This window comes from Halichoerus grypus, chromosome 13 (genome assembly GCF_964656455.1).
Source record: "Halichoerus grypus chromosome 13, mHalGry1.hap1.1, whole genome shotgun sequence".
Lineage (NCBI taxonomy): Eukaryota > Metazoa > Chordata > Mammalia > Carnivora > Phocidae > Halichoerus > Halichoerus grypus.
The window spans coordinates 91,003,609-91,022,028 of NC_135724.1; the positions used below are offsets into that span (position 1 = coordinate 91,003,609).

At 43.7% G+C, this 18,420-nt stretch overlaps 1 protein-coding gene across 1 annotated transcript in view; it reads left to right on the forward strand.

Annotated features, from left to right (window-relative positions):
• TMEM132B (transmembrane protein 132B) overlaps positions 1 to 18,420 on the forward strand; it is a 348,373-nt gene that overhangs the window by 298,215 nt on the left and 31,738 nt on the right. The window contains exon 5 of the mRNA XM_078061119.1: positions 11,290 to 11,433. Within this exon, the coding sequence (XP_077917245.1) occupies positions 11,290 to 11,433 (144 nt within the window). The remainder of the gene's footprint in view (positions 1 to 11,289; positions 11,434 to 18,420) is intronic.

Consider the following 18,420-nt stretch of genomic DNA (forward strand, 5'->3'; position numbering starts at 1 on the left):
GGCTGATTTCAGAGTTATATAATACACAACAGCGGGATTGAAAATCATTGTTTCAGTTGGAGCCAGCGTCCTTGTTTATCTCTGAGTGAAGCTTACATCTGTCTTGCAGCTTTAGAAATCAGAAGTCGGGGTGTCTGAGATCAAAACAGGGTCAGAGTTAGATTCCCATTCAGGGGCTGACAGCCCTGGGCCTTGCAGACTGTGGTCCAGACCCTCCCACACTGGGGGAGGGGCTGGAATGGAACCTGCTAGAAGCCACATGTGGTCATGGCGTGGGGCTTCGGGGCTACTTGGCTGTTTCTACTAAACCTTAAGTTTTGCATTTGTAAAATATCTTCTTACAAGGTGTTAAAATCAAAGCTTGTACAGTTCTGTCTTTTATCCTTACAGCTTTTGAGTTAGGCAAAGAAATGGAGTGTTGGCTTTGTTTTACAGGTGGGGAGCTGAGAGGAGAAGTAGGGTGGCCAGGATGATGGGCTTTGGCGTCTGTGTGCTTTTGTTCACATCCTGCTTGGCTGCTTAGCAGAAGTGGGATTCCGGCCAATTAAAGGACCCTTTTCAGCCCTGGTTCCCTCATTTGCACAATGAGGATGAAAATAGTAATCCTTCAGTAGGGACATTTGAGGATTGAGTCAGATATTAATATGACTGGTTAATGTTTATTGAGTACTTATGATGTAGCAGGCTGTTCTTTAGTGTGATTTTTACTTTTAGATGACAATACATATTATACTGTATTATAAATATGCATCATTATTGGCAGATAATGCACGTGTATCATTTAGCATAGTGCCTGGCACTTACCTAAATGTTTAAGGAAAGTTAGTTGTCATAAACGATGCTCATTAGGCATTAACCATGTCCTGTATCTTTATGCATTTATTCACTGATTTGATTCTTCATATTATTTTAAAATTTCCTAAGAGTCTGAATAAATGCATTTCCCAAATACCTTCAGCAAAATTCCCCAGAGGGCAACATCCTCTCTCTCTCTCTCTCTCTCTCTCTCCACGAACACACAGTATTGCTGTTTTTATGAAATGTTTGAGTCCCACCCATGATGATCCTTTATCTGCAGATGCCTCACTGTGAATTTCCCCAACACTCTTGCACAGGTAGAGTGAGATTATCAAAATCTGGAGGTTAATAATTGATACAAAGATTTACCTCGGCCCCAGACCTTACTCAGATTTCTTTGAGTGTCCCACTTGCACTCATTATAGCAAAAGAAACATACCTCCTTTTCTGTTGGAGGAGCTGGTCTGGGATCACGCGTACATTTCTTATGTCTGTCTGTCCTCTTCAGTCTGGGTGTTTTTCAGTCTTTGAGTTTCAGACTGTGATGCCTTTGAAAGGTGCAGGCTAGTGATTTCATAAAATGTGCCCCAAAATGTGACTTTGATGTTTCCTCATTGTCAGATTCACTCTTTGGAAATGCTTCAGAAGTGAAGTTAAGTCCTTTTTCAGGACTTTGGATGTCAGGTTTATCCTGCTAAGTGGTGTTATTTTTGATCACGTGGATGATGCGATGTATGCTGGGTTTTGGTGCCATGTAGTTACTGCTTTTCTCTTTGAAGTTAATAGGTCTTGTGCGCAGAGATACATTGGCACTATATGAATATCCTGTTTCTGATCATACTTTTAATTACTAGTAGTGTTCATGCTGACTCTTGCCTGAAACAGTTACGGTAATAATGGTGGTTGCCAGATGGTGGTATTTCAATTTCATCATTAGTTTTTTCATTTGTTAGTTGGAATTCTACCCTAAGGATATTTCCTTTCTACCCTGTTTGTTTATATCACTATGGACTCAGAAGCTTTTATATATTATATATGTTATGTAATATGTTATATTATTATAATTACCTATTACAGTTATTTATAGTGTGGTAAGATTGTCCCCGGATTGGCCAGGGGGAGTTCCTTCAAGCAGTCTCCTGGGTCCTTTTGACATTTGTTCGAGCACTCACTCTGTTCCCTTCTGGCCCTACAGAGTATTTTAGGCTCATTATCTTGTGCTTTCTGTCCTTCAGCCCTACAATCAACCGTTTCTCTGAGGATCTCTGTTTCCCTTTTCTTGGAGAAGATATTTAGAACTAAAATCTGGGTCTAGGTGTGCTGATTGCTGAAGTGTAATTGCATCAAAGCCTGCTGAGTGAAGAGAACTAGGGAAAATGATATAAATCCACACCTGTATTTGCACACCCACAAAGACACACACACACACACACACACACACACACACGTGTCATCCCCCATGAGTTCATGGCTATACCCCTACTTCCAGTTCATGACCAGAGCTCACTCTTACCCTTTCTTTTTTCCATTAAAAAATTTATTTATTTTAGAGACAGAAAGAGAGAAAACATGAGTGGGAGGGGCAGAGGGAGAGCGAGAATCCCAAGCAGACTCTGCACTGAGTGTAGAGACCGACCTGGGGCTCGACACGGGGCTCCCTCTCACAACCTTGAGATCACGACCTGAGCCGAAACCAAGAGTCGGACACCTAACTGACTGCGCCACCCAGTTGACCCTCTTTTTTCCATTTTCAATTCACTTCTCTAGCAGTGAGATACCTGGCTCTCATTACTACCAACATATCTTATTTGCTCAGTCCTGGAATGCCCTAAAGTAGTTTTGGAATTGCTAACCCATATTGTTGTGGAAAACACACCTAACTAGAATTCAGTATATGTTTACACATATTTTTTTCTTTGGCCCGAGAGCATATAGTCAAAATAGTATGCTGAAAGTTATATGCAACTCCTAGATTTTCTTTCATAGCTTAAAGCAATGATGGTTTATTCTTGCTCACGCTGCAGCCGACACACATCAGCTGGGGGCTTTGCACTGCATTATCCTTTCTCTGGACCCAGGTTGACAGAGAAACAACCCAATGTCCATCATCTAATGAATGGGTAAATAAAATGTGGGTCTATGCATACAATGGAATATTACTCAGCCATAAAAAGGAATGAAGTGCTGACACAGGCTACAAATAGCCTTGAAAACATCACCCTTTGTAAATTAAGCCAGACACAAAAGGGCATGTATAATATGATTCCATTTATATGAAATGTGCAGAGTAAGCAAATGCATAGAGTAAGCAAATGCAGATGGGTGGTTGTGAGGGGCTTGGAGGGTAAGGAGAGGTGGGGAGTGACTAGCACATGCATGTGGTGTAAAATATTATGCAGCAGGTCAAACAATGAATTGGATCCATATATTGGTTAACAATTGTGTGGTGTGCTTCAGTTTCCTTACCTGTAAAATGAGAATTTTTTCAAAGGATTTAAAAGGATGACAGACAGGGGCACCTGGGTGGCTCAGTCAATCAAGCATCCGGCTCTTGGTTTTGGCTCAGGTCATGATCTCAGGGTCATGAGATCGAGCCCTGCATCGGCCTCTGCAGTCAGCATGGAGTCTGCTGGAGATTCTCTCTCTCTGCCCCTCTGCCCCTCTGTGCATTTGTGAGTGTGCATTCTCTCTCTCGCTCTCAAATAAATAAATAAATAAATAAAATCTTTTAAAAAAAGAAAAAAAGGGATGAGAGACAAATAAGACATGCCCACCAGTTCTCTTTTTGGACACTTTGGCTGGATTTCACTGTCTACTTGAGCGTAGGTATGGGCAATGAAACTTGTGTGGAATGATGAGCTCAGGTCCAGTCAGAAGCTCTAAGAACACAAGACCCCTTGCTCTTTCTTTTTTTGTCCCAGCAACAGTGCCTACTCTGTCACCCTGGTCCAGAGTAAGGTAATGCCATGCAGAGTCATGAAGATTTACACCTATGTCTTATTCTAAGAGTTTTATAGCTCTTTTTTTTTTTTTTAAGATTTTATTATTTATTTGCTTGACAGAGAGAGAAAGAGTGAGAGCAGGAACACAAGCAGGGGGAGTGGGAGAGGGAGAAGCAGGCTTCCCACGGAGCAGGGAGCCCGATGTGGGGCTCAATCCCAGGACCCTGAGATCATGACCTGAGCCGAAGGCAGATGCTTAACGACTGAGCCACCCAGGCGCCCCGAGTTTTATAGCTCTTACGTTTGTGTTTTTGATCGATTTTTAGTTAATTTTTGTACACGGTGTGAGGTAGGGGTCCAGCTTTTTTTTTTTTTCATGTGGATATTCAGTTATTCCAGCATCTTTTGTTGAAAAGACTGTTCTTTGAAACCTTTGAATTGTCTTGGCACCCTTGTCAAGAATCAATTGGCTGGAAATGGAAAATGTGAAGCTTTGTTTCTGGAAAGTCAATTATATTCAGAAAAGGGTGAGTCCTCCAGCTTTGTTCTTTTTAAAGATCATTTTGAGTATTGGAGTCCCTTCATTTCCATATGGATTTTGAAATCAATTTGTCAAATTTCTGTAAAAAAGCAGCTGGAAATTTCATGGTGATTGCATCAACTACATAAATCACTTTGAGGAGTATTGTCATCTTAACATTATTAAGTATTTCAGTCTATGAACCTAAGACGTTTTTGCATTTATTTAGGTATTCTTTAGTTCCTTGCAATGATATTTTGTAGTGTTCAGTGTACATTCTTACACTTTGGTTAAATTTATTTTAAGTAATTTATTATTGTTGTTGCTATTGTACACAATAACTTACTTTTGCTTTAATTTCACTTCTTATATTGTTTTATCTTCCTTCTATTATTCTTTTCCACTCTAGTCTTCATTTGTAAAATTCTGTCACAGATGCTATCATAAACCAACAATACACTGAGAAAGAATTTTTCCAAGAAACAATTTTAGTGGCTCTAATACACAAAGAACTCTAAGAAATTCATTTAAAAAATACAAACAGGCAAATAGATGAAAGAATAATTAGAAAAATAACATAACCAAACAATTCACAGGAAAGCAGAGGCAAATAGACAATAAAAGTATGAAACAAATGTTCAACTTCCTTTTGAGTTCAGAGAAATATTAAAGCAGCAACAAAATGCCATTTTTTTTTTTACCTTTCAATACTGACAAAAATTAAACAGATTGATTCCATAAAATGATGGCAAGGATATGGAGCCACAGCGTCATGTATTACTGATAGATGTGGAAACTGCTATTATATTACTGAAAACAATCTGGCAGTACTTATTAAAATGAAAAATGTGCATGCCCTCTGGGGTTTTGTTTTTGTTTTAAAAGTTTATGCCTTATGGTATGTTTACCGCAAGTAGAGCTACCTTCTGTCATAGTCTGTTGCTATTACAGCATCACAGACCTATTCCTTATGCTGTGCCTTTTATTCCTGTGACGTCTTCATCCACTCTATTCTTTATTCCTTTCTTCTTTCTGCTGCTTTTGGGTTTAATTTGCTCTTCTTTTTCTAAGTCTTTAAGGTGGAAGCCTAGGTTATTGGTTTGAGATTTTTTTTACTTTTTTATAATGCAGGCATTTACAGCCATAAATTTATCTCTAAGTACTACTTTCCCTGCATCTGATAAGTTTTGGTATGTTGTGTTTTTGTTTTCACTCATCTCAAAGCATTTTTCCAACTTCCCTTGTGATTTCTGCTTTGAACCGCTTATTGTTTAAAGGAGGCTGTTTAATTTCCACATGTTTGTGGATTTTCCACATTTTGTCCTCTTTTCCTATTCTACTTTTACTCCGTTCCTATAGGAGAACACACTAGTGAATTTTCCATTTGCATTATTGTACTTTTCAACTCCAGGATTTCCATTTGGTTCTTTTGGTCATAATTATTCATAATTTATATTTCTTTATTGGCATTCACTCATTGGTGAGACTTCTTTTTCAAACTTTCCTTTGGTTCTTTAGACATGGTTTTTTTTGTTTTTGTTTTGTTTTTTAGTTCTTTGAATGTATTTGAAATAGCTGGTTTAAGATATTTGCATCTTTGTCTAGTAAGTCCAACATCTGGGCTTCCTCAAGGACAGCTCTTCTTGATTGTTTTTTGTCCTGTGACTGGGCCATACTTTTTTGTTTGTTGGCATGTCTCCTAATTTTGTTCTTGTTGTTGAGAAGAGGAAATTTGAAATAATATAAGGTAGCAACTCTGAAATTAGGTTATCTCTTTTTTCCTGGGTTTATATTTATTGTTGTTTGTTGCAGTAGTTTGTTTAGTGACTTTTATGAACAAATCTGTTAAGTCTCTATTCTTTGTTGTGTGTGGTTGCTGAAGTCTTTGTTTGGCCCGTGTGGTAGTCAGTCAATTATTGGACAGAGATTTTCCTAGACGCTTGGAATCAGTAAGTGTCCCAGTCTTTACCAAAAGCCTTATTGTGTGTGTTGGGACATACTTTCAATACTAGCCAGGCAGTTGACAGCTCTACCTTAGCTTTCACTTCCTGCTTTCATAGAACCTCAAAGTCAAGAAGAGGTGAGAACTTAGAGCCTTCTCAGGTCTTTTTTGAGTATGAACACAGTCCTGGGCATGCACACAGCTCTAAGTTAAGCATGGTCTTATAGATTCCCCAGGTATTAGCTTTTCAAAGCACCTCTGCATATCTCATTCATCATCTTTTCCTTTTAAGCTTTTGGGTTGGTCTGGTTTTTTTTTGCACCAAACTTTATTCACCACCCACAGGAAGCTATGAAGTTAAACAATTGCCTACAATTGCTTTTAACAAATACCTCTAGGGTAAAAGCTTTTCACACTGGGTGAACTCAGAGTGCAGTCAAATACTGACAGCCTTGCAAGTGGGAATCTTCCAGGGGGCTATCAGACAAGTCAAGTAATGGCAGTTCTTTGGGAGTTAGGGTCTGAAAGCTCTCCAGCCCTGATCTGCTCTCTCCAGTGGCTTTTGTACTGCAAATCCAGTGGTTTTGACTGTGAACGTGGGCTATAATTTTTTAAAGCTACTGTGGGGCTGAGAAGTAGGGGATGGGAATAAATCAAGTGAAAATGCCACAAAGTTCTCTTTTTTTTTAAACCAAGATTCAGCCATTTTTCTTGAATAAATGCTCTCCTGGTTGCATAAGACTTTCTTTTATTTCCAGAGTTCTTTTTTTTTTTTTTTTTTTAAGATTTTATTTATTTATTTGACAGAGAGAGACACAGTGAGAGAGGGAACACAAGCAGGGGGAGTGGGAGAGGGAGAAACAGGCTTCCCACAGAGCAGGGAGCCTGATGTGGGGCTCGATCCCAGAACCCTGGGATTATGACCTGAGCTGAAGGCAGACACTTAACGACTGAGCCACCCAGGTGCCCCTATTTCCAGAGTTCTAAAAAAGTTGATTTTGTATTTTTCTTTTTGTTTTCTCATTGCTTTTATGGAGAGAATTTTCGGATGTCCTTACTCTGCCATTTTCACTGATGCCGCTCTAGTGTGCAACATTAATGGAAACTCATCTTCATAAAGGAATATAAATATGCTTTCAAGACATAAAATCTATAGCTTTCACAAATAGGAGCAGAATAAAAGACTTGTATTTTGATAGATGGTGAATTTTTAGCAGTCTGTGGCATCAGGGAATGATTTAAATGTAATATTTAACAGGATAAACTGCTTTCTCATTGTGTCAGAGGCAGGTAGGATTGCCTTTGGGATTTGGGGGAGGCCATTAATGGACACTGGAAAATATCGTTGCAAAAATCTCAGTCACATAGGCAAAAACTAAAGGAAGAAACATAGCTGCAGAGGTATTTGAGATAAAATCACAAGCTTGGTTCAGCTATGATTGGTTGTTATGAGAAATAAAGTCACCTCCCTTGAAACTCAGTTAGGCAAAATTATTGTGGTGTCTTCCTTGAAGGCTGTGAGCTTCTTTGGGGTAGACATTGGTGTTCATTTTAGAGCCTAGCATTTTGCCTATTCTCACGTGTATTTGTCAAGACTTTCAGTTTAAGTTGGCTTACAATTAAAAGTGGCTTAAGTAAAACAGTTTATTTTATATATCAAAATTTCTAAAGATAGCAGACACAGATATAGCTGGATTCAGAAACTCAGAAATCTTTCCCAAGAATCTGTCTTATCCTACTCTTGTCTCTTTGATTTCCTTTGTTTGCATTTCACTTGAATCAGTCTTTGAGGACATGACATTGGCATACCTCAGTGGGCCATATTTGGTTTGTGGGCTCATCTGTGAATCCTGACTTTGTGGTCTGAGATCAGCACCATCTAAGCCACATTCATAGGTAGCAGAGTAGGATGATACCCAAAGGAAAATAAAATGTCGTTACAAACAGAAGGTTGGATGAACGTTCCACATCCATGAATGCTCATCAGGCAGAATTAATGCCTGCCCCTTACAAAAAGCAAACATCCATATAGATTTTTTTCAGTTGCATTATGAGTAGAATTTATCCATTTGTTCTGGAATCATGATATAGTCTCTGTTCTTTGTATACATTGTAATCACACGCACACCCACACCACTATCCCACCTTTGGTGAGTTCTCATCTCAACTTCTGCAGTGCTTCCTGCTTCCTGTCCTTGCTGTACCTCTTAAATATAAAAGTACCTTAAGTATAAAGGTACATATAGTTCATGTGCCTGGTGGGAATGGGATACTCAGGAACATGGACTAGAGTTATATGCTTTTGGACTTAACTCCTTGAGAGTCCATACAGAGGAGAGGACATATGTAAAAAATCCCAACTTATTTTTTCATCTTTCTCAGACTGGGTTGGCATTGTTTACAACTGTTCATTACAAAGTTGATGTTTTTTATTGACAAGTAGCTATTATTTTTCAGGTTTACTATCAATGAATAATAAATCTATTATTATAATACTAGGAATTATATTGGGAGGATTGTTGAGTAAACTGAATGAGCAATTAATTACATGTACTTAGAACACTGCCTATCATCATAATCATTATCACTCATTGACTCCACCTCTTACCCATCTTCAGGCTTAAGGTGGATAATGAGGGGCTGATTTAGAAAATTGAATGTGGGACCCACTTAGTGCTTGAGCTGAGGCTAGGGGCTCCAAGAGTGAATGGAGCACTTGAAATAATAATCCATTGGGTTGATTCTGGTGGAGCCAACTGTTGAGTGTTTGGAGGATCTCACTGCTGAGCCACATTGCTCAGTTCCCCACTGGCTTCTCCAGTTGGCTCTTTCTCTTCAGACAAGGATGAGCATCTTCAGCAGAGTCCCTTTGTGAACCTACCCAGTGGTTCTTTAATTCATTCATGGAGCCAATCTTTCATAGCATCTACTGCAATACCTATATGTATTGAGCTCTTGTTGCTCATTTTATGCTAATTCTGTTCTAAGCAGATCGTTTCATTAAACCTTCATGAGGTCACCACACGGTATATATTTTATTATCCCCATATTCCATATCAGGGAACTCAGGCGCAGGGAGAGGTAAGTAACTTGTGGCAGACCTGGTAATGGACTATAAAAAGCCATTTACACACCGCTATCCCCTCCAGCTCCGCTATAGACACCCACTTTCCCAGCCTCTTCTGCAGGTGGGCTGGCCATATATGACAAGCTTTGGACTTCCTGATGAAAGGGGCAGGTGCAGCAGGTGCACTCCCTCCCCATCCCACCTTCTCCCTGGTGAGACAGTGGACATATGGCTGGTGTGATGGGCGCCATCTTGTTTCCTTGAGGGAGTGGCCAAGAGAACTGCAGAGAAGTAGCCCTGGCCTCGTAGAGTCACTGGACCAGAGGCAGCAGCCATGATCCTCCAGACTCTGGTTATGTGAGAGGCGTCATTAAACCCGTGTTGGGTTATTTCCCTTGAGTTGGGTTTTCCATGAATGCAGATCCACTGAAACAGAGGCTGAGCCAGTTTAAAACACAGGCAGTCCAGGTCCAGAATCCGTGCCTGTGACCTCTGTTCTGCACTGCTTCTCACACACCAGATACCGTCCCTGGTTCTGTGGATGCAAGGCAGGTCAGAACAAAGGTGGCTGAGACCCTTGGGGAGTTTACAGTCTGATGAATAGCTAGAGATGGAAACATAAACACAAGATAAACATAAGGGGAGCATCGGTGGCTGTTCCCATGCAGGGCAAACTTGGTGGTGCTCCTTCACACTGTGGAAGGCAGAAAAGTCCTGTTCCTCTGAAGAAGTGGGCCCGGAGGCTGGGATGGGAGGGTGGCAGGAGCAGAGGCGGGTGTGGTGGAGGGCTCTGCATGGGGAAGAGCAGGAGGCACGCTGAACATGCACTGCAGTGAGAGAGAAGTAGGAGAAGTCCGTGAGGCTCCCCATGGGGAGGGACAGTGGGAAGGGCAAGAGAGCCAGAGGGTGGGCCAGAGTCACATCACCGCTGGTGGGGAGCGTGGACTCTATCTTAAGAACAAAGAGGAAGACACTTTCAAAGAGTTTCAGTCTAGGGGAGATATGATCTGAATTCTGTTGAGATGAAAAAGATTCTCTTCAGCTGTCGTGGGGAGAGTGAACACAGGAGATGGGTTGGGGGCCGTTGTGGCTGTCCCAGTGAGGACAGTCTCTCTGGGGGGGGTGGTCATGGAGATGGCAAGAATGTGACAGGCAGGACATAAGTCATGAAGGTGGACCCTACAGGACCCCAGGAATCGGCAGAGGAAGTGAGAAAAGAACATGAAGCCAGAGCTCACAGATCCCTGGGCTTGGAGGGGATCTGGGGGCCCTTGGAGGTTTGGGGGAGAGGAAGGGTGCTGGCGGTGGGCTCAGGAGTACAGAGGTTGATGTTCTAGGACTAGTTCTCTTCTGTTATTTGTGCTGTTATTTGTCTTCTTTTTTTATTTTTAAGATTTTATTTATTTATTAGAGAGCGAGTGAGCAGGGGGAGGGGTTGGGTGGGGGGAGTGGAGGGAGAGGGACAAGCAGACTCCATGCTGAGTGCAGAGCCCACGCAAGGCTCGATCCCACGACCTTGAGATCATGACCTGAGCTGAAATCCAGAGTTGGCCACTTAACTGACGGAGCCACCCAGGCGCCCTGTTATTTGTCTTCTTCATTTGAAACGACACTGAGGGCCATGTTCATTGTGTTAATAAGCTCTGAGCATAGGTAGTCACTTACCAAGTGACCTTGAGTGGAGATCTGGTGAATGTTGGAAGGCACCCCGTGAGGTGTGTGAGCCCCTCTGCAGGCTGGGGTGTGGGTGGTGATGGGAGGGGCCCTGGGGGGATGTGTCCCTGCCCTGCCCCTGCCCCTGGCGGTGGAGAAGGAGGTCTAGCGGTCAGGCTTCCTGAGCTCAGTCTGGGATGGAATGCTTCTGACTCCAGAATTTCTGTGTTGCGAGGCCTGGGGAGTTGGTCCACGCAGATGGAGTTTTAGTGGCAGGACGTGAGCTAAAGCGTAACTAGTCAGGCCGGTGACCCCTGCCTGCTGGCGGGCTTTCTTGTGTGTGACCTGCGCCCTCTGTTCTGTGCAGGATACGGAGGTGCTGAACACGGCCGTCCTCACCGGGAAGCCTGTCTCGGTTCCCGTCAAGGTCGTGGGCATTCAGGAGGACGGCTCCGTGGTGGACGTGTTGGAGGCTGTGGAGTGCAGGTCTGCGGATGAAGACGTCGTGAAGGTACAAGGGGCCTTACCGCCGATCCTGCCAGGGGTCCGGTCCTCTGGGGGCCGTCCCTCTGTCCCAGGGTCTTGTGGGGCTGGAGCCAGGGTGACCACACTGAGGAGTGGGGACTGACCCCTCCAGAGGAGACCTGTTTCCCTCCCTGGAGTGGGGAACCCTGGTGTCTTAAGCAGAAATAATTTTCTTCCCCTCCTTTTGGTCATAGGACAATATTTCCCTAATTTTAGCAATCCACATGTCATCTCAATGTTTGCCAACTTCCTTTGTAAATAATATTATTTACTCAACAGATTTTCTTTAGATGTGTCACTTTTTCAAACTTAATACTAATTTAGCTTCTGAAGGGAAGGAAAAGTTCTTCTTCAACCCTTCATATTCTTCTAGCTGGACTAAGAATTAAATTGACACGAGACAGATTAACAGGAGAAAAATCCCAAAGTTTTATGAAGTGTGCACAGAGGCCCAGTCATGAAATTGAGACCTAAAGAAATGACCATGGCAGGCAGTTTTTGTATTTTTTAGACAGAGACAATGAATCTGGGAGGACTTGACAGGGGAAAGAAAACTTCACTTTGGGGGCTCCAATTAGTAAGGAATTCTATCAGACAGGCACTCTGACTGACTCAGCTAAGGCACACACCTAGTAAGGAATTCTAGAAAGAATGTGGGCTGGGGTAGTAAATTAGTAAGAAGTAACAAGGGATGTTTATACAGCTTTCTTGTCTTTCTTACCACTTTCTCTAAATTTCCAAGCTCAGTGATGAGAATGTTTCTTTACTTCTGGGCACTGGGAGGGCATCTTTCACATGGGAAATTTTGGGGTGCAGAGGGGAGGGGCTGAGTGTCCTTGCACAGGTTATAAGTCTTTTATTTAACATAACCCATATGCCCCTATGCCTCATTATAATGACATTAGAGTCCATGGTCTTGATGTGCTAATTTTTTCTTAATATACATTAAAATAGATGACTGTTGAAATAAAAGTCCCTCCATGTGCCTCCTAACTTAATTTGAGTACCAGTGGGATTCAGCTCATGATTTGGGTAATCTGGCCATGGGGGCATTTCCTCTGGGTTCTTCGTTTTAATTAGCTGTATTTATGACTCCAAATTCAGCCAGGAATCAGCCCATGGATTATTTCATGTTCTTTGCAGGGATCTGTGTGAACCACCTAATTTAGAGTTCCTCCCTGCTTTTTCTTGGCACACTGGTTGGCCATTTCCTTTTGCAGGAGACACCTCATAGAGAAAGGACTTGAAGCTTCCCAACTGTCCTTTCTCCCTCAAGTTGCTAAGCGAGCCCCCGGGGCCCATCCATTCATTCTAGAAGAATAAGGCAGTAGGTTCTGTCTTCCCTCACATTCCACAGGTTCTTGTTTAGAGGGTAAATCAGACTTGGTCCCAGGCTGAAGAACTTCGTGGTTCTTCATGGTTCCGATTCTTCTCGTGGTAACCCACGGGAGGCTCTGCCTTAAGCCAGAGATGGTTTTGATAAAGAAGAATTGATGTGTCTGTGAGGCCTAATTAAAAAAAAAAGTTAATCCTTAGGAAACCCGAATTTGGCCAGCCTGCTTCCTGGGCTTGGAATGCTAGTTCTCCCTGCAGACAGAAGGGGGATTGGCTTCAAAGCATAGGCAGCCTTGCCCTGGGGCTCCTAGTGGGCCTTGTACTCTGTGGGCAGTTTTGATTAAACAAATCTAAAGCCTGCTGTATTCAGAGTTTAGGAAGATCTGAGCCAAGTCATACAAACTCCTCCCCACAGAAGGAGAAATACTGATGGTGCATCGTCCTTGATTGCCTTTGACAGTGCACGTTATTTACTGTCCCCATGTCATTCCAGAGGGAGACATGGGGGGTGACATATGGAGATGGCATCTGGGGGATGTGGCCCAAACAAATGGCCTACATCTGCAGCCCCCCACACCTGTGCTCCCTCCCGAGAGCCTAGGGCAGCCCCCCCAGAGCGGGGGGCCCCCCTCTGCTGCCCTGGAGAGATTTGCCCTCCCATACTGCCTTATACTTGCTCATTTCCCCTGCAGAGATGTGAACTAGAAATATCCTCCGCCCAGCCTGATAGATATACATTGCTTTGGAAGACAATAGTTTTGGGGTTTTTTATTTTTGTTTTTTACTTAACTGTCACTTTTGTGGCCTCACGAAGATGGAGCTTTCTTCGAGCAAATTATGACCTGATCTTCAGAACAAACTGGAGTGAGCAGACCATCAAGCTCAGAGCTGCTTCTCAGACTTTTCTAGGGGATCCCAGGCTCTATTGCAAATCCTGGGGCCCAAGTCAAGGGAGGGGTGTTAATTAATTGGCTGTGGTGCATTTGTCATGGGTTTAGTGTCAATATTTGTAGTAAATGTCACCTCCACTTTGAGACAAGCAGCATCACCTACAGAGCTGCACCCTGGCCTTGGCATCCTCCCAGGGGCATTTCCAACCATGGGGGACATTTGTTAGCACCCCACGGGGAGACCCCCTTAGCCTGCACAGGTGTCATTCAGTTACTCCTTCACGATTGCAGAAAACACTGTGTGCTCCCCAGGGAGAATCTTGCAAGGTTCACCAAAGATCTTTGTGCCTTGGAAGTTCTATGCATTGGGACTGTGGTTTAGGTAAGGGAATAAGTATGAATTTAGGAAGATGTAAATTGTAAACGGATTGGCTTCTTTGACTTGGGATTGAATGACTTTGGGAGTACACAATCTGAGGACACACATAATTTCAAAAGGCTGGAAGTTTGGCCTAATCTGGCAAGATTGGGAAGGATAAATTTTAAGTTTTAACTTCTGTGTAAAAAACCACATACCCAGTAGAGGATGCATCTTAACAGTAGTGTGTGTGTGTGTGTGTGTGTGTGTGTGTGTGTGTGTCTATTATTTAATTTTTTGCCACCCTATAAAAATTGTCAAATTCACATAGAAATCTGGGTTTCTAGCTTCTTATGAAAATCACAAGGTCAGGTTGCTTCCTGGGACCCTTACCTGGAGCTGCCTGGAGGACACCCCTGTGCATAATGCCTGGGCCCCCCAAATTACCTCACTCCCCACCACTCCCTCTCGCCCCCCCACGGAGGCTTGTGGGACATTTGTCACTTCTCGTCGCACTCCTGATGATGGTTTTCTGATAGTAGATTTCAGAGGAAAGTGAGGCATGTCTTTTTTTTTTTTTTTTTTTTAAAGATTTATTTATTTATTTATTTGACAGGGAGAGACACAGCGAGAGAAGGAACACAAGCAGGGGGAGTGGGAAAGGGAGAAGCAGGCTTCCCGCGGAGCAGGGAGCCCGATGCAGGGCTCGATCCCAGGACCCTGGGATCATGACCTGAGCCGAAGGCAGACGCTTAACGACTGAGCCACCCAGGCGCCCCGAGGCATGTCTTGTACCCTGGTTTCTGTTAAAAATCAGCCACATATGCTGGCTCTCCCTCAGCCACCCTGACCGAGAATTGTGTGTCTTTCTAGGCATGGGAGCAACACTGTCCGGGGGGGGCAGAGGGCCCTTGACGTCAGGGACAGAGAGATGGTTGGAGGACGCGTGAGCGTGTAGCCTGGTGATGAGAAGAAAAGGCCTAGGGGTGAGATGAAGAGGGGGAGACAGAACAGCTCTCTGTAAGCCTTCAGGGGCCAATGCTCAGGAGATAGAGAAGATCTGTGCTATTTAAATCCCCAGAGTGGAAATTAAAAGGGAGCCCCTCCATCTCACTATAAAGAAAGAGAACGCAGAGGTAGTGAATCCCTTTGGTTAAGATTTCAGAAGGTCAACATCGACTCAAATCCTGACTCCGCCTCCATCTCTATTTGACCTTGGACAAATCACTTAACCTCCCTGAGCCCCATTTGTTATCTGTAAAACAGGGATGATAATGACACAGTGTGGAACCTTCCATAGGGAAAGTCAGTGTATACGGCAGAGGCAGAACTAACAGTAATCAAAGTAATCCTTGAAAATCCCTGAGACAACACCTGGGTTCAAAAAGTTAAAAAGACAGTTGATACTTAAAAAAAAAAAAAATTGTCTCCTTGCATTTGAGCTGTGGACAAATCTCCTGGGGCATTGTCGGTCAAGGCTAGTTTGAAAGGGAACGCTCGGGGTATCTCTGTAAGTTAGACTGGAGCAGAGTTGGTGGTGAGATACATGCCCATCTGTTATCCTTCTCTCTTACAACTTCTGCTGGACAGACAGCAGCCCCCAGTCATTGCAAGCGCATGTAACTGAATTTTTGCTTGTCAAATCTGCACATGACAGAATCCCAAGATGGAGCTTTGGGGATGATTAAGTAAGCTTATATCTAAAGGAAGCCACATGGTGCTGGATCTATAATAGATCAATAAACATTATATCTACATATCAATATCCATATTCATATCTGTGTATCTTAACCTCGACTTGATTGCAAGGTTTACAGAGTCTATGACTTTATTAACGATGCTCTCCCCAGTCCTAAGCAGAATCTGGAACACAGTGGGGGCTCAGTAAATATTTGTGGAATCTACTAACAAATGAATGATGAATGAATGCTAGAGCTTCCTGGAGATAACAGGCCAAGAGTGGCTGCCTGGTCTTTATTGGAACATCTCCAGTGGTTTCCTGTTACTGGAAGTCTTCAAAGAGTGGGGAGAGGGACATGGCATTGGGTAAAGACCTGGCTCTGGCACTATGATCCAAGGCTGCTTCTCTTCTTGTGGGGGGGTCTTGTTCCACAAATACTTCCAATGATGGACGTGTGGGGGCAACGTATCAGGAGCTTTGGGAGCTACAGAGGTGGAACAGTATGAATTCTGTCGTTGGGAACTGACCGCTGAGCTAATAGGTGTTCATAGTTAACATTTGTTGAGAACATAGTAGGTGACAGGTACTATTATAATGAGGACGTTAGAAATATTGACCCATCTTGTCTTCACAACAAGCCTTCAAGGTAGGTGAGCCTACTATCGCCAAGTTTGTACACGAGGAACGGGCACGTAGACGGGTGAGTAAGTCCCTGGGGTGGTGAATGTGGGGACGGAGTTCCCATGCAGTGGCTCCTGGTCATCTGGAATTGTCACCCTCTGACCCCCCTGTGAGCCAGGAGCAGAGCATCGTTCTATGGCTTTCTCATCCAGAAGTCTGTGATGTTTGTCGAAGACTTTTGTCTTCCTCCTCATCACCTGGAAGGTGGTGTATTAGTTTCTTCTTGCTGCTGTAACAAATTGCTGTCAACCTAGTAGCTTACACCAAAGCACATTCGTTATCTTACATACTGGGGTCAGGAGTTTAAAGCAGGTCCATGGGGCTGCATTCCTGTGTCCTTGCATTTTCCAGCTTCTCGAGGCACCTGCATTGCTGGCCGTGGCCCCTCCACCATCTTCAGGTCGGCACTGTGGCCTCTTTCAACCCCTCTCTCACCTCTGCTTCTGTCACTGTGTTTCTGACTCCGTCCTCCTGCCTCTCTTTACCAAGGACCTTGGTGATTACATTAGGCCCACTTGGATAACCCAGGCTAATCCTTTCATCTCACATCTTTATCTCAATCAGCTTTCCTGCGTGTATTAGTTTTCTAGAGCCACCATAATAAGTTCCCACAAACTCAGTAGCTTAAAACAACATACATTTATTTTCTCCCAGATCTGGAGGCCAGAAGTCTGAAATCAAGATATTGACAGGACTGTACTCCCTCCAGAAGCTCTAGGGGAGGATCCTTCCTGCCTCTTCCAGCTTCTGGTGGCTCTAGGTGTCCTTGGCCTATGGCCGTTGTCCCTCCAGTCTCTGCCTCTGTCTTCACTGGGTCTTGCCCTTGTGTCTCCATATGGCCTTCTCTTATAAGAGCACACTTGTCAGTGGATTTAGGAGCCACCCTAACTCAGAATGAGCTTATCTCATGATCCTTCATTACATCTTCAAAGACCCCGTTTCCAGAGAAGATCACGTTCCCAGGTAGCAGGGGCTAGAACTTGGACATAGCACTTTGGGGCCACAGGTGAACCCGCTACACCACCCGGTAAGGTAACACATTCCCAGGTGCTGGGGATTAGGGCATGGACATCTTGGGGAAGGGCCTTTATGCTGCCCCCCCCCGATGTATTTTCTTGTCTTTGCTAAGTTTCTTCAAAGGTCTTCAGAGGAAGAAAGAAAACTGCAATTTCCACGTTGTAATTATGAGTTAATCTCTATCTACCATTCTGACTCAGTGATGCCTTCATGTTCTCATGTGTCGCTAATTGTACTATTTATCAGTGAACTGTGGTTTCTGGAACCACAGCAGCCAGCCACACCTTGTCAGCAGGGGAGGAAATCATTCACGCTTGGAGAGAAATAAATGTTAGCTCATGCTGGTCTTGAAGATGGTGCCCTCCATCTTTTGGCTGCCATAATTAAGTTCCCAGCCTTCTGGTGTCAGCTGGACTTCCAATAATGAGATGCTAAAGGCCTCATAAAAGGGCATTAACATTTTAAAGCCTTCTCTGCCCCAGGGAAGGATCTTGTTTCCAAAGTTGGTCTGTGAGGGGTAAGGGAAGGCAGTAGAAGTGCTATAAAATACAGAGTTTTCTGCTACTTGCTGAGCAGTGTATTGGGAGCTGGTCACTAAAGAGAACCTGATGTCCCCTCAGGAGGACATCAGCTTTGATAGAGCAGCTCCTTTACTGGCTTTGGCAGCACCTACAAAAGGCCATGTGAGCCCATTTTCCTTGAGTGCTTGGATTTGTAGAGAGGATACGGTGGAAGGTTGGTGTGCCCCGAGCACAGTCCTTGGAGAAGCACGTTGGAGCTGGCGTCACCGAGCAAGGTGGAGGGGCTTGGATGGGTGTGGTTGGTAATGGCTAGTGGGCAGGTAGTGGTGACATTTTGCACTGGTTGAGTTTTGTTTTGTTTTGTTTTCATTTGGTTGCAGGTCGTAGAAACCCAAATCCACTGTCTTAAGCCAACAAAGGGGCAGTGTATTGAGTTGTGCAACTAAAAGAGCCGGGGTGACTTCAGGCAAAGTTGGATCCAGGGGCTCAT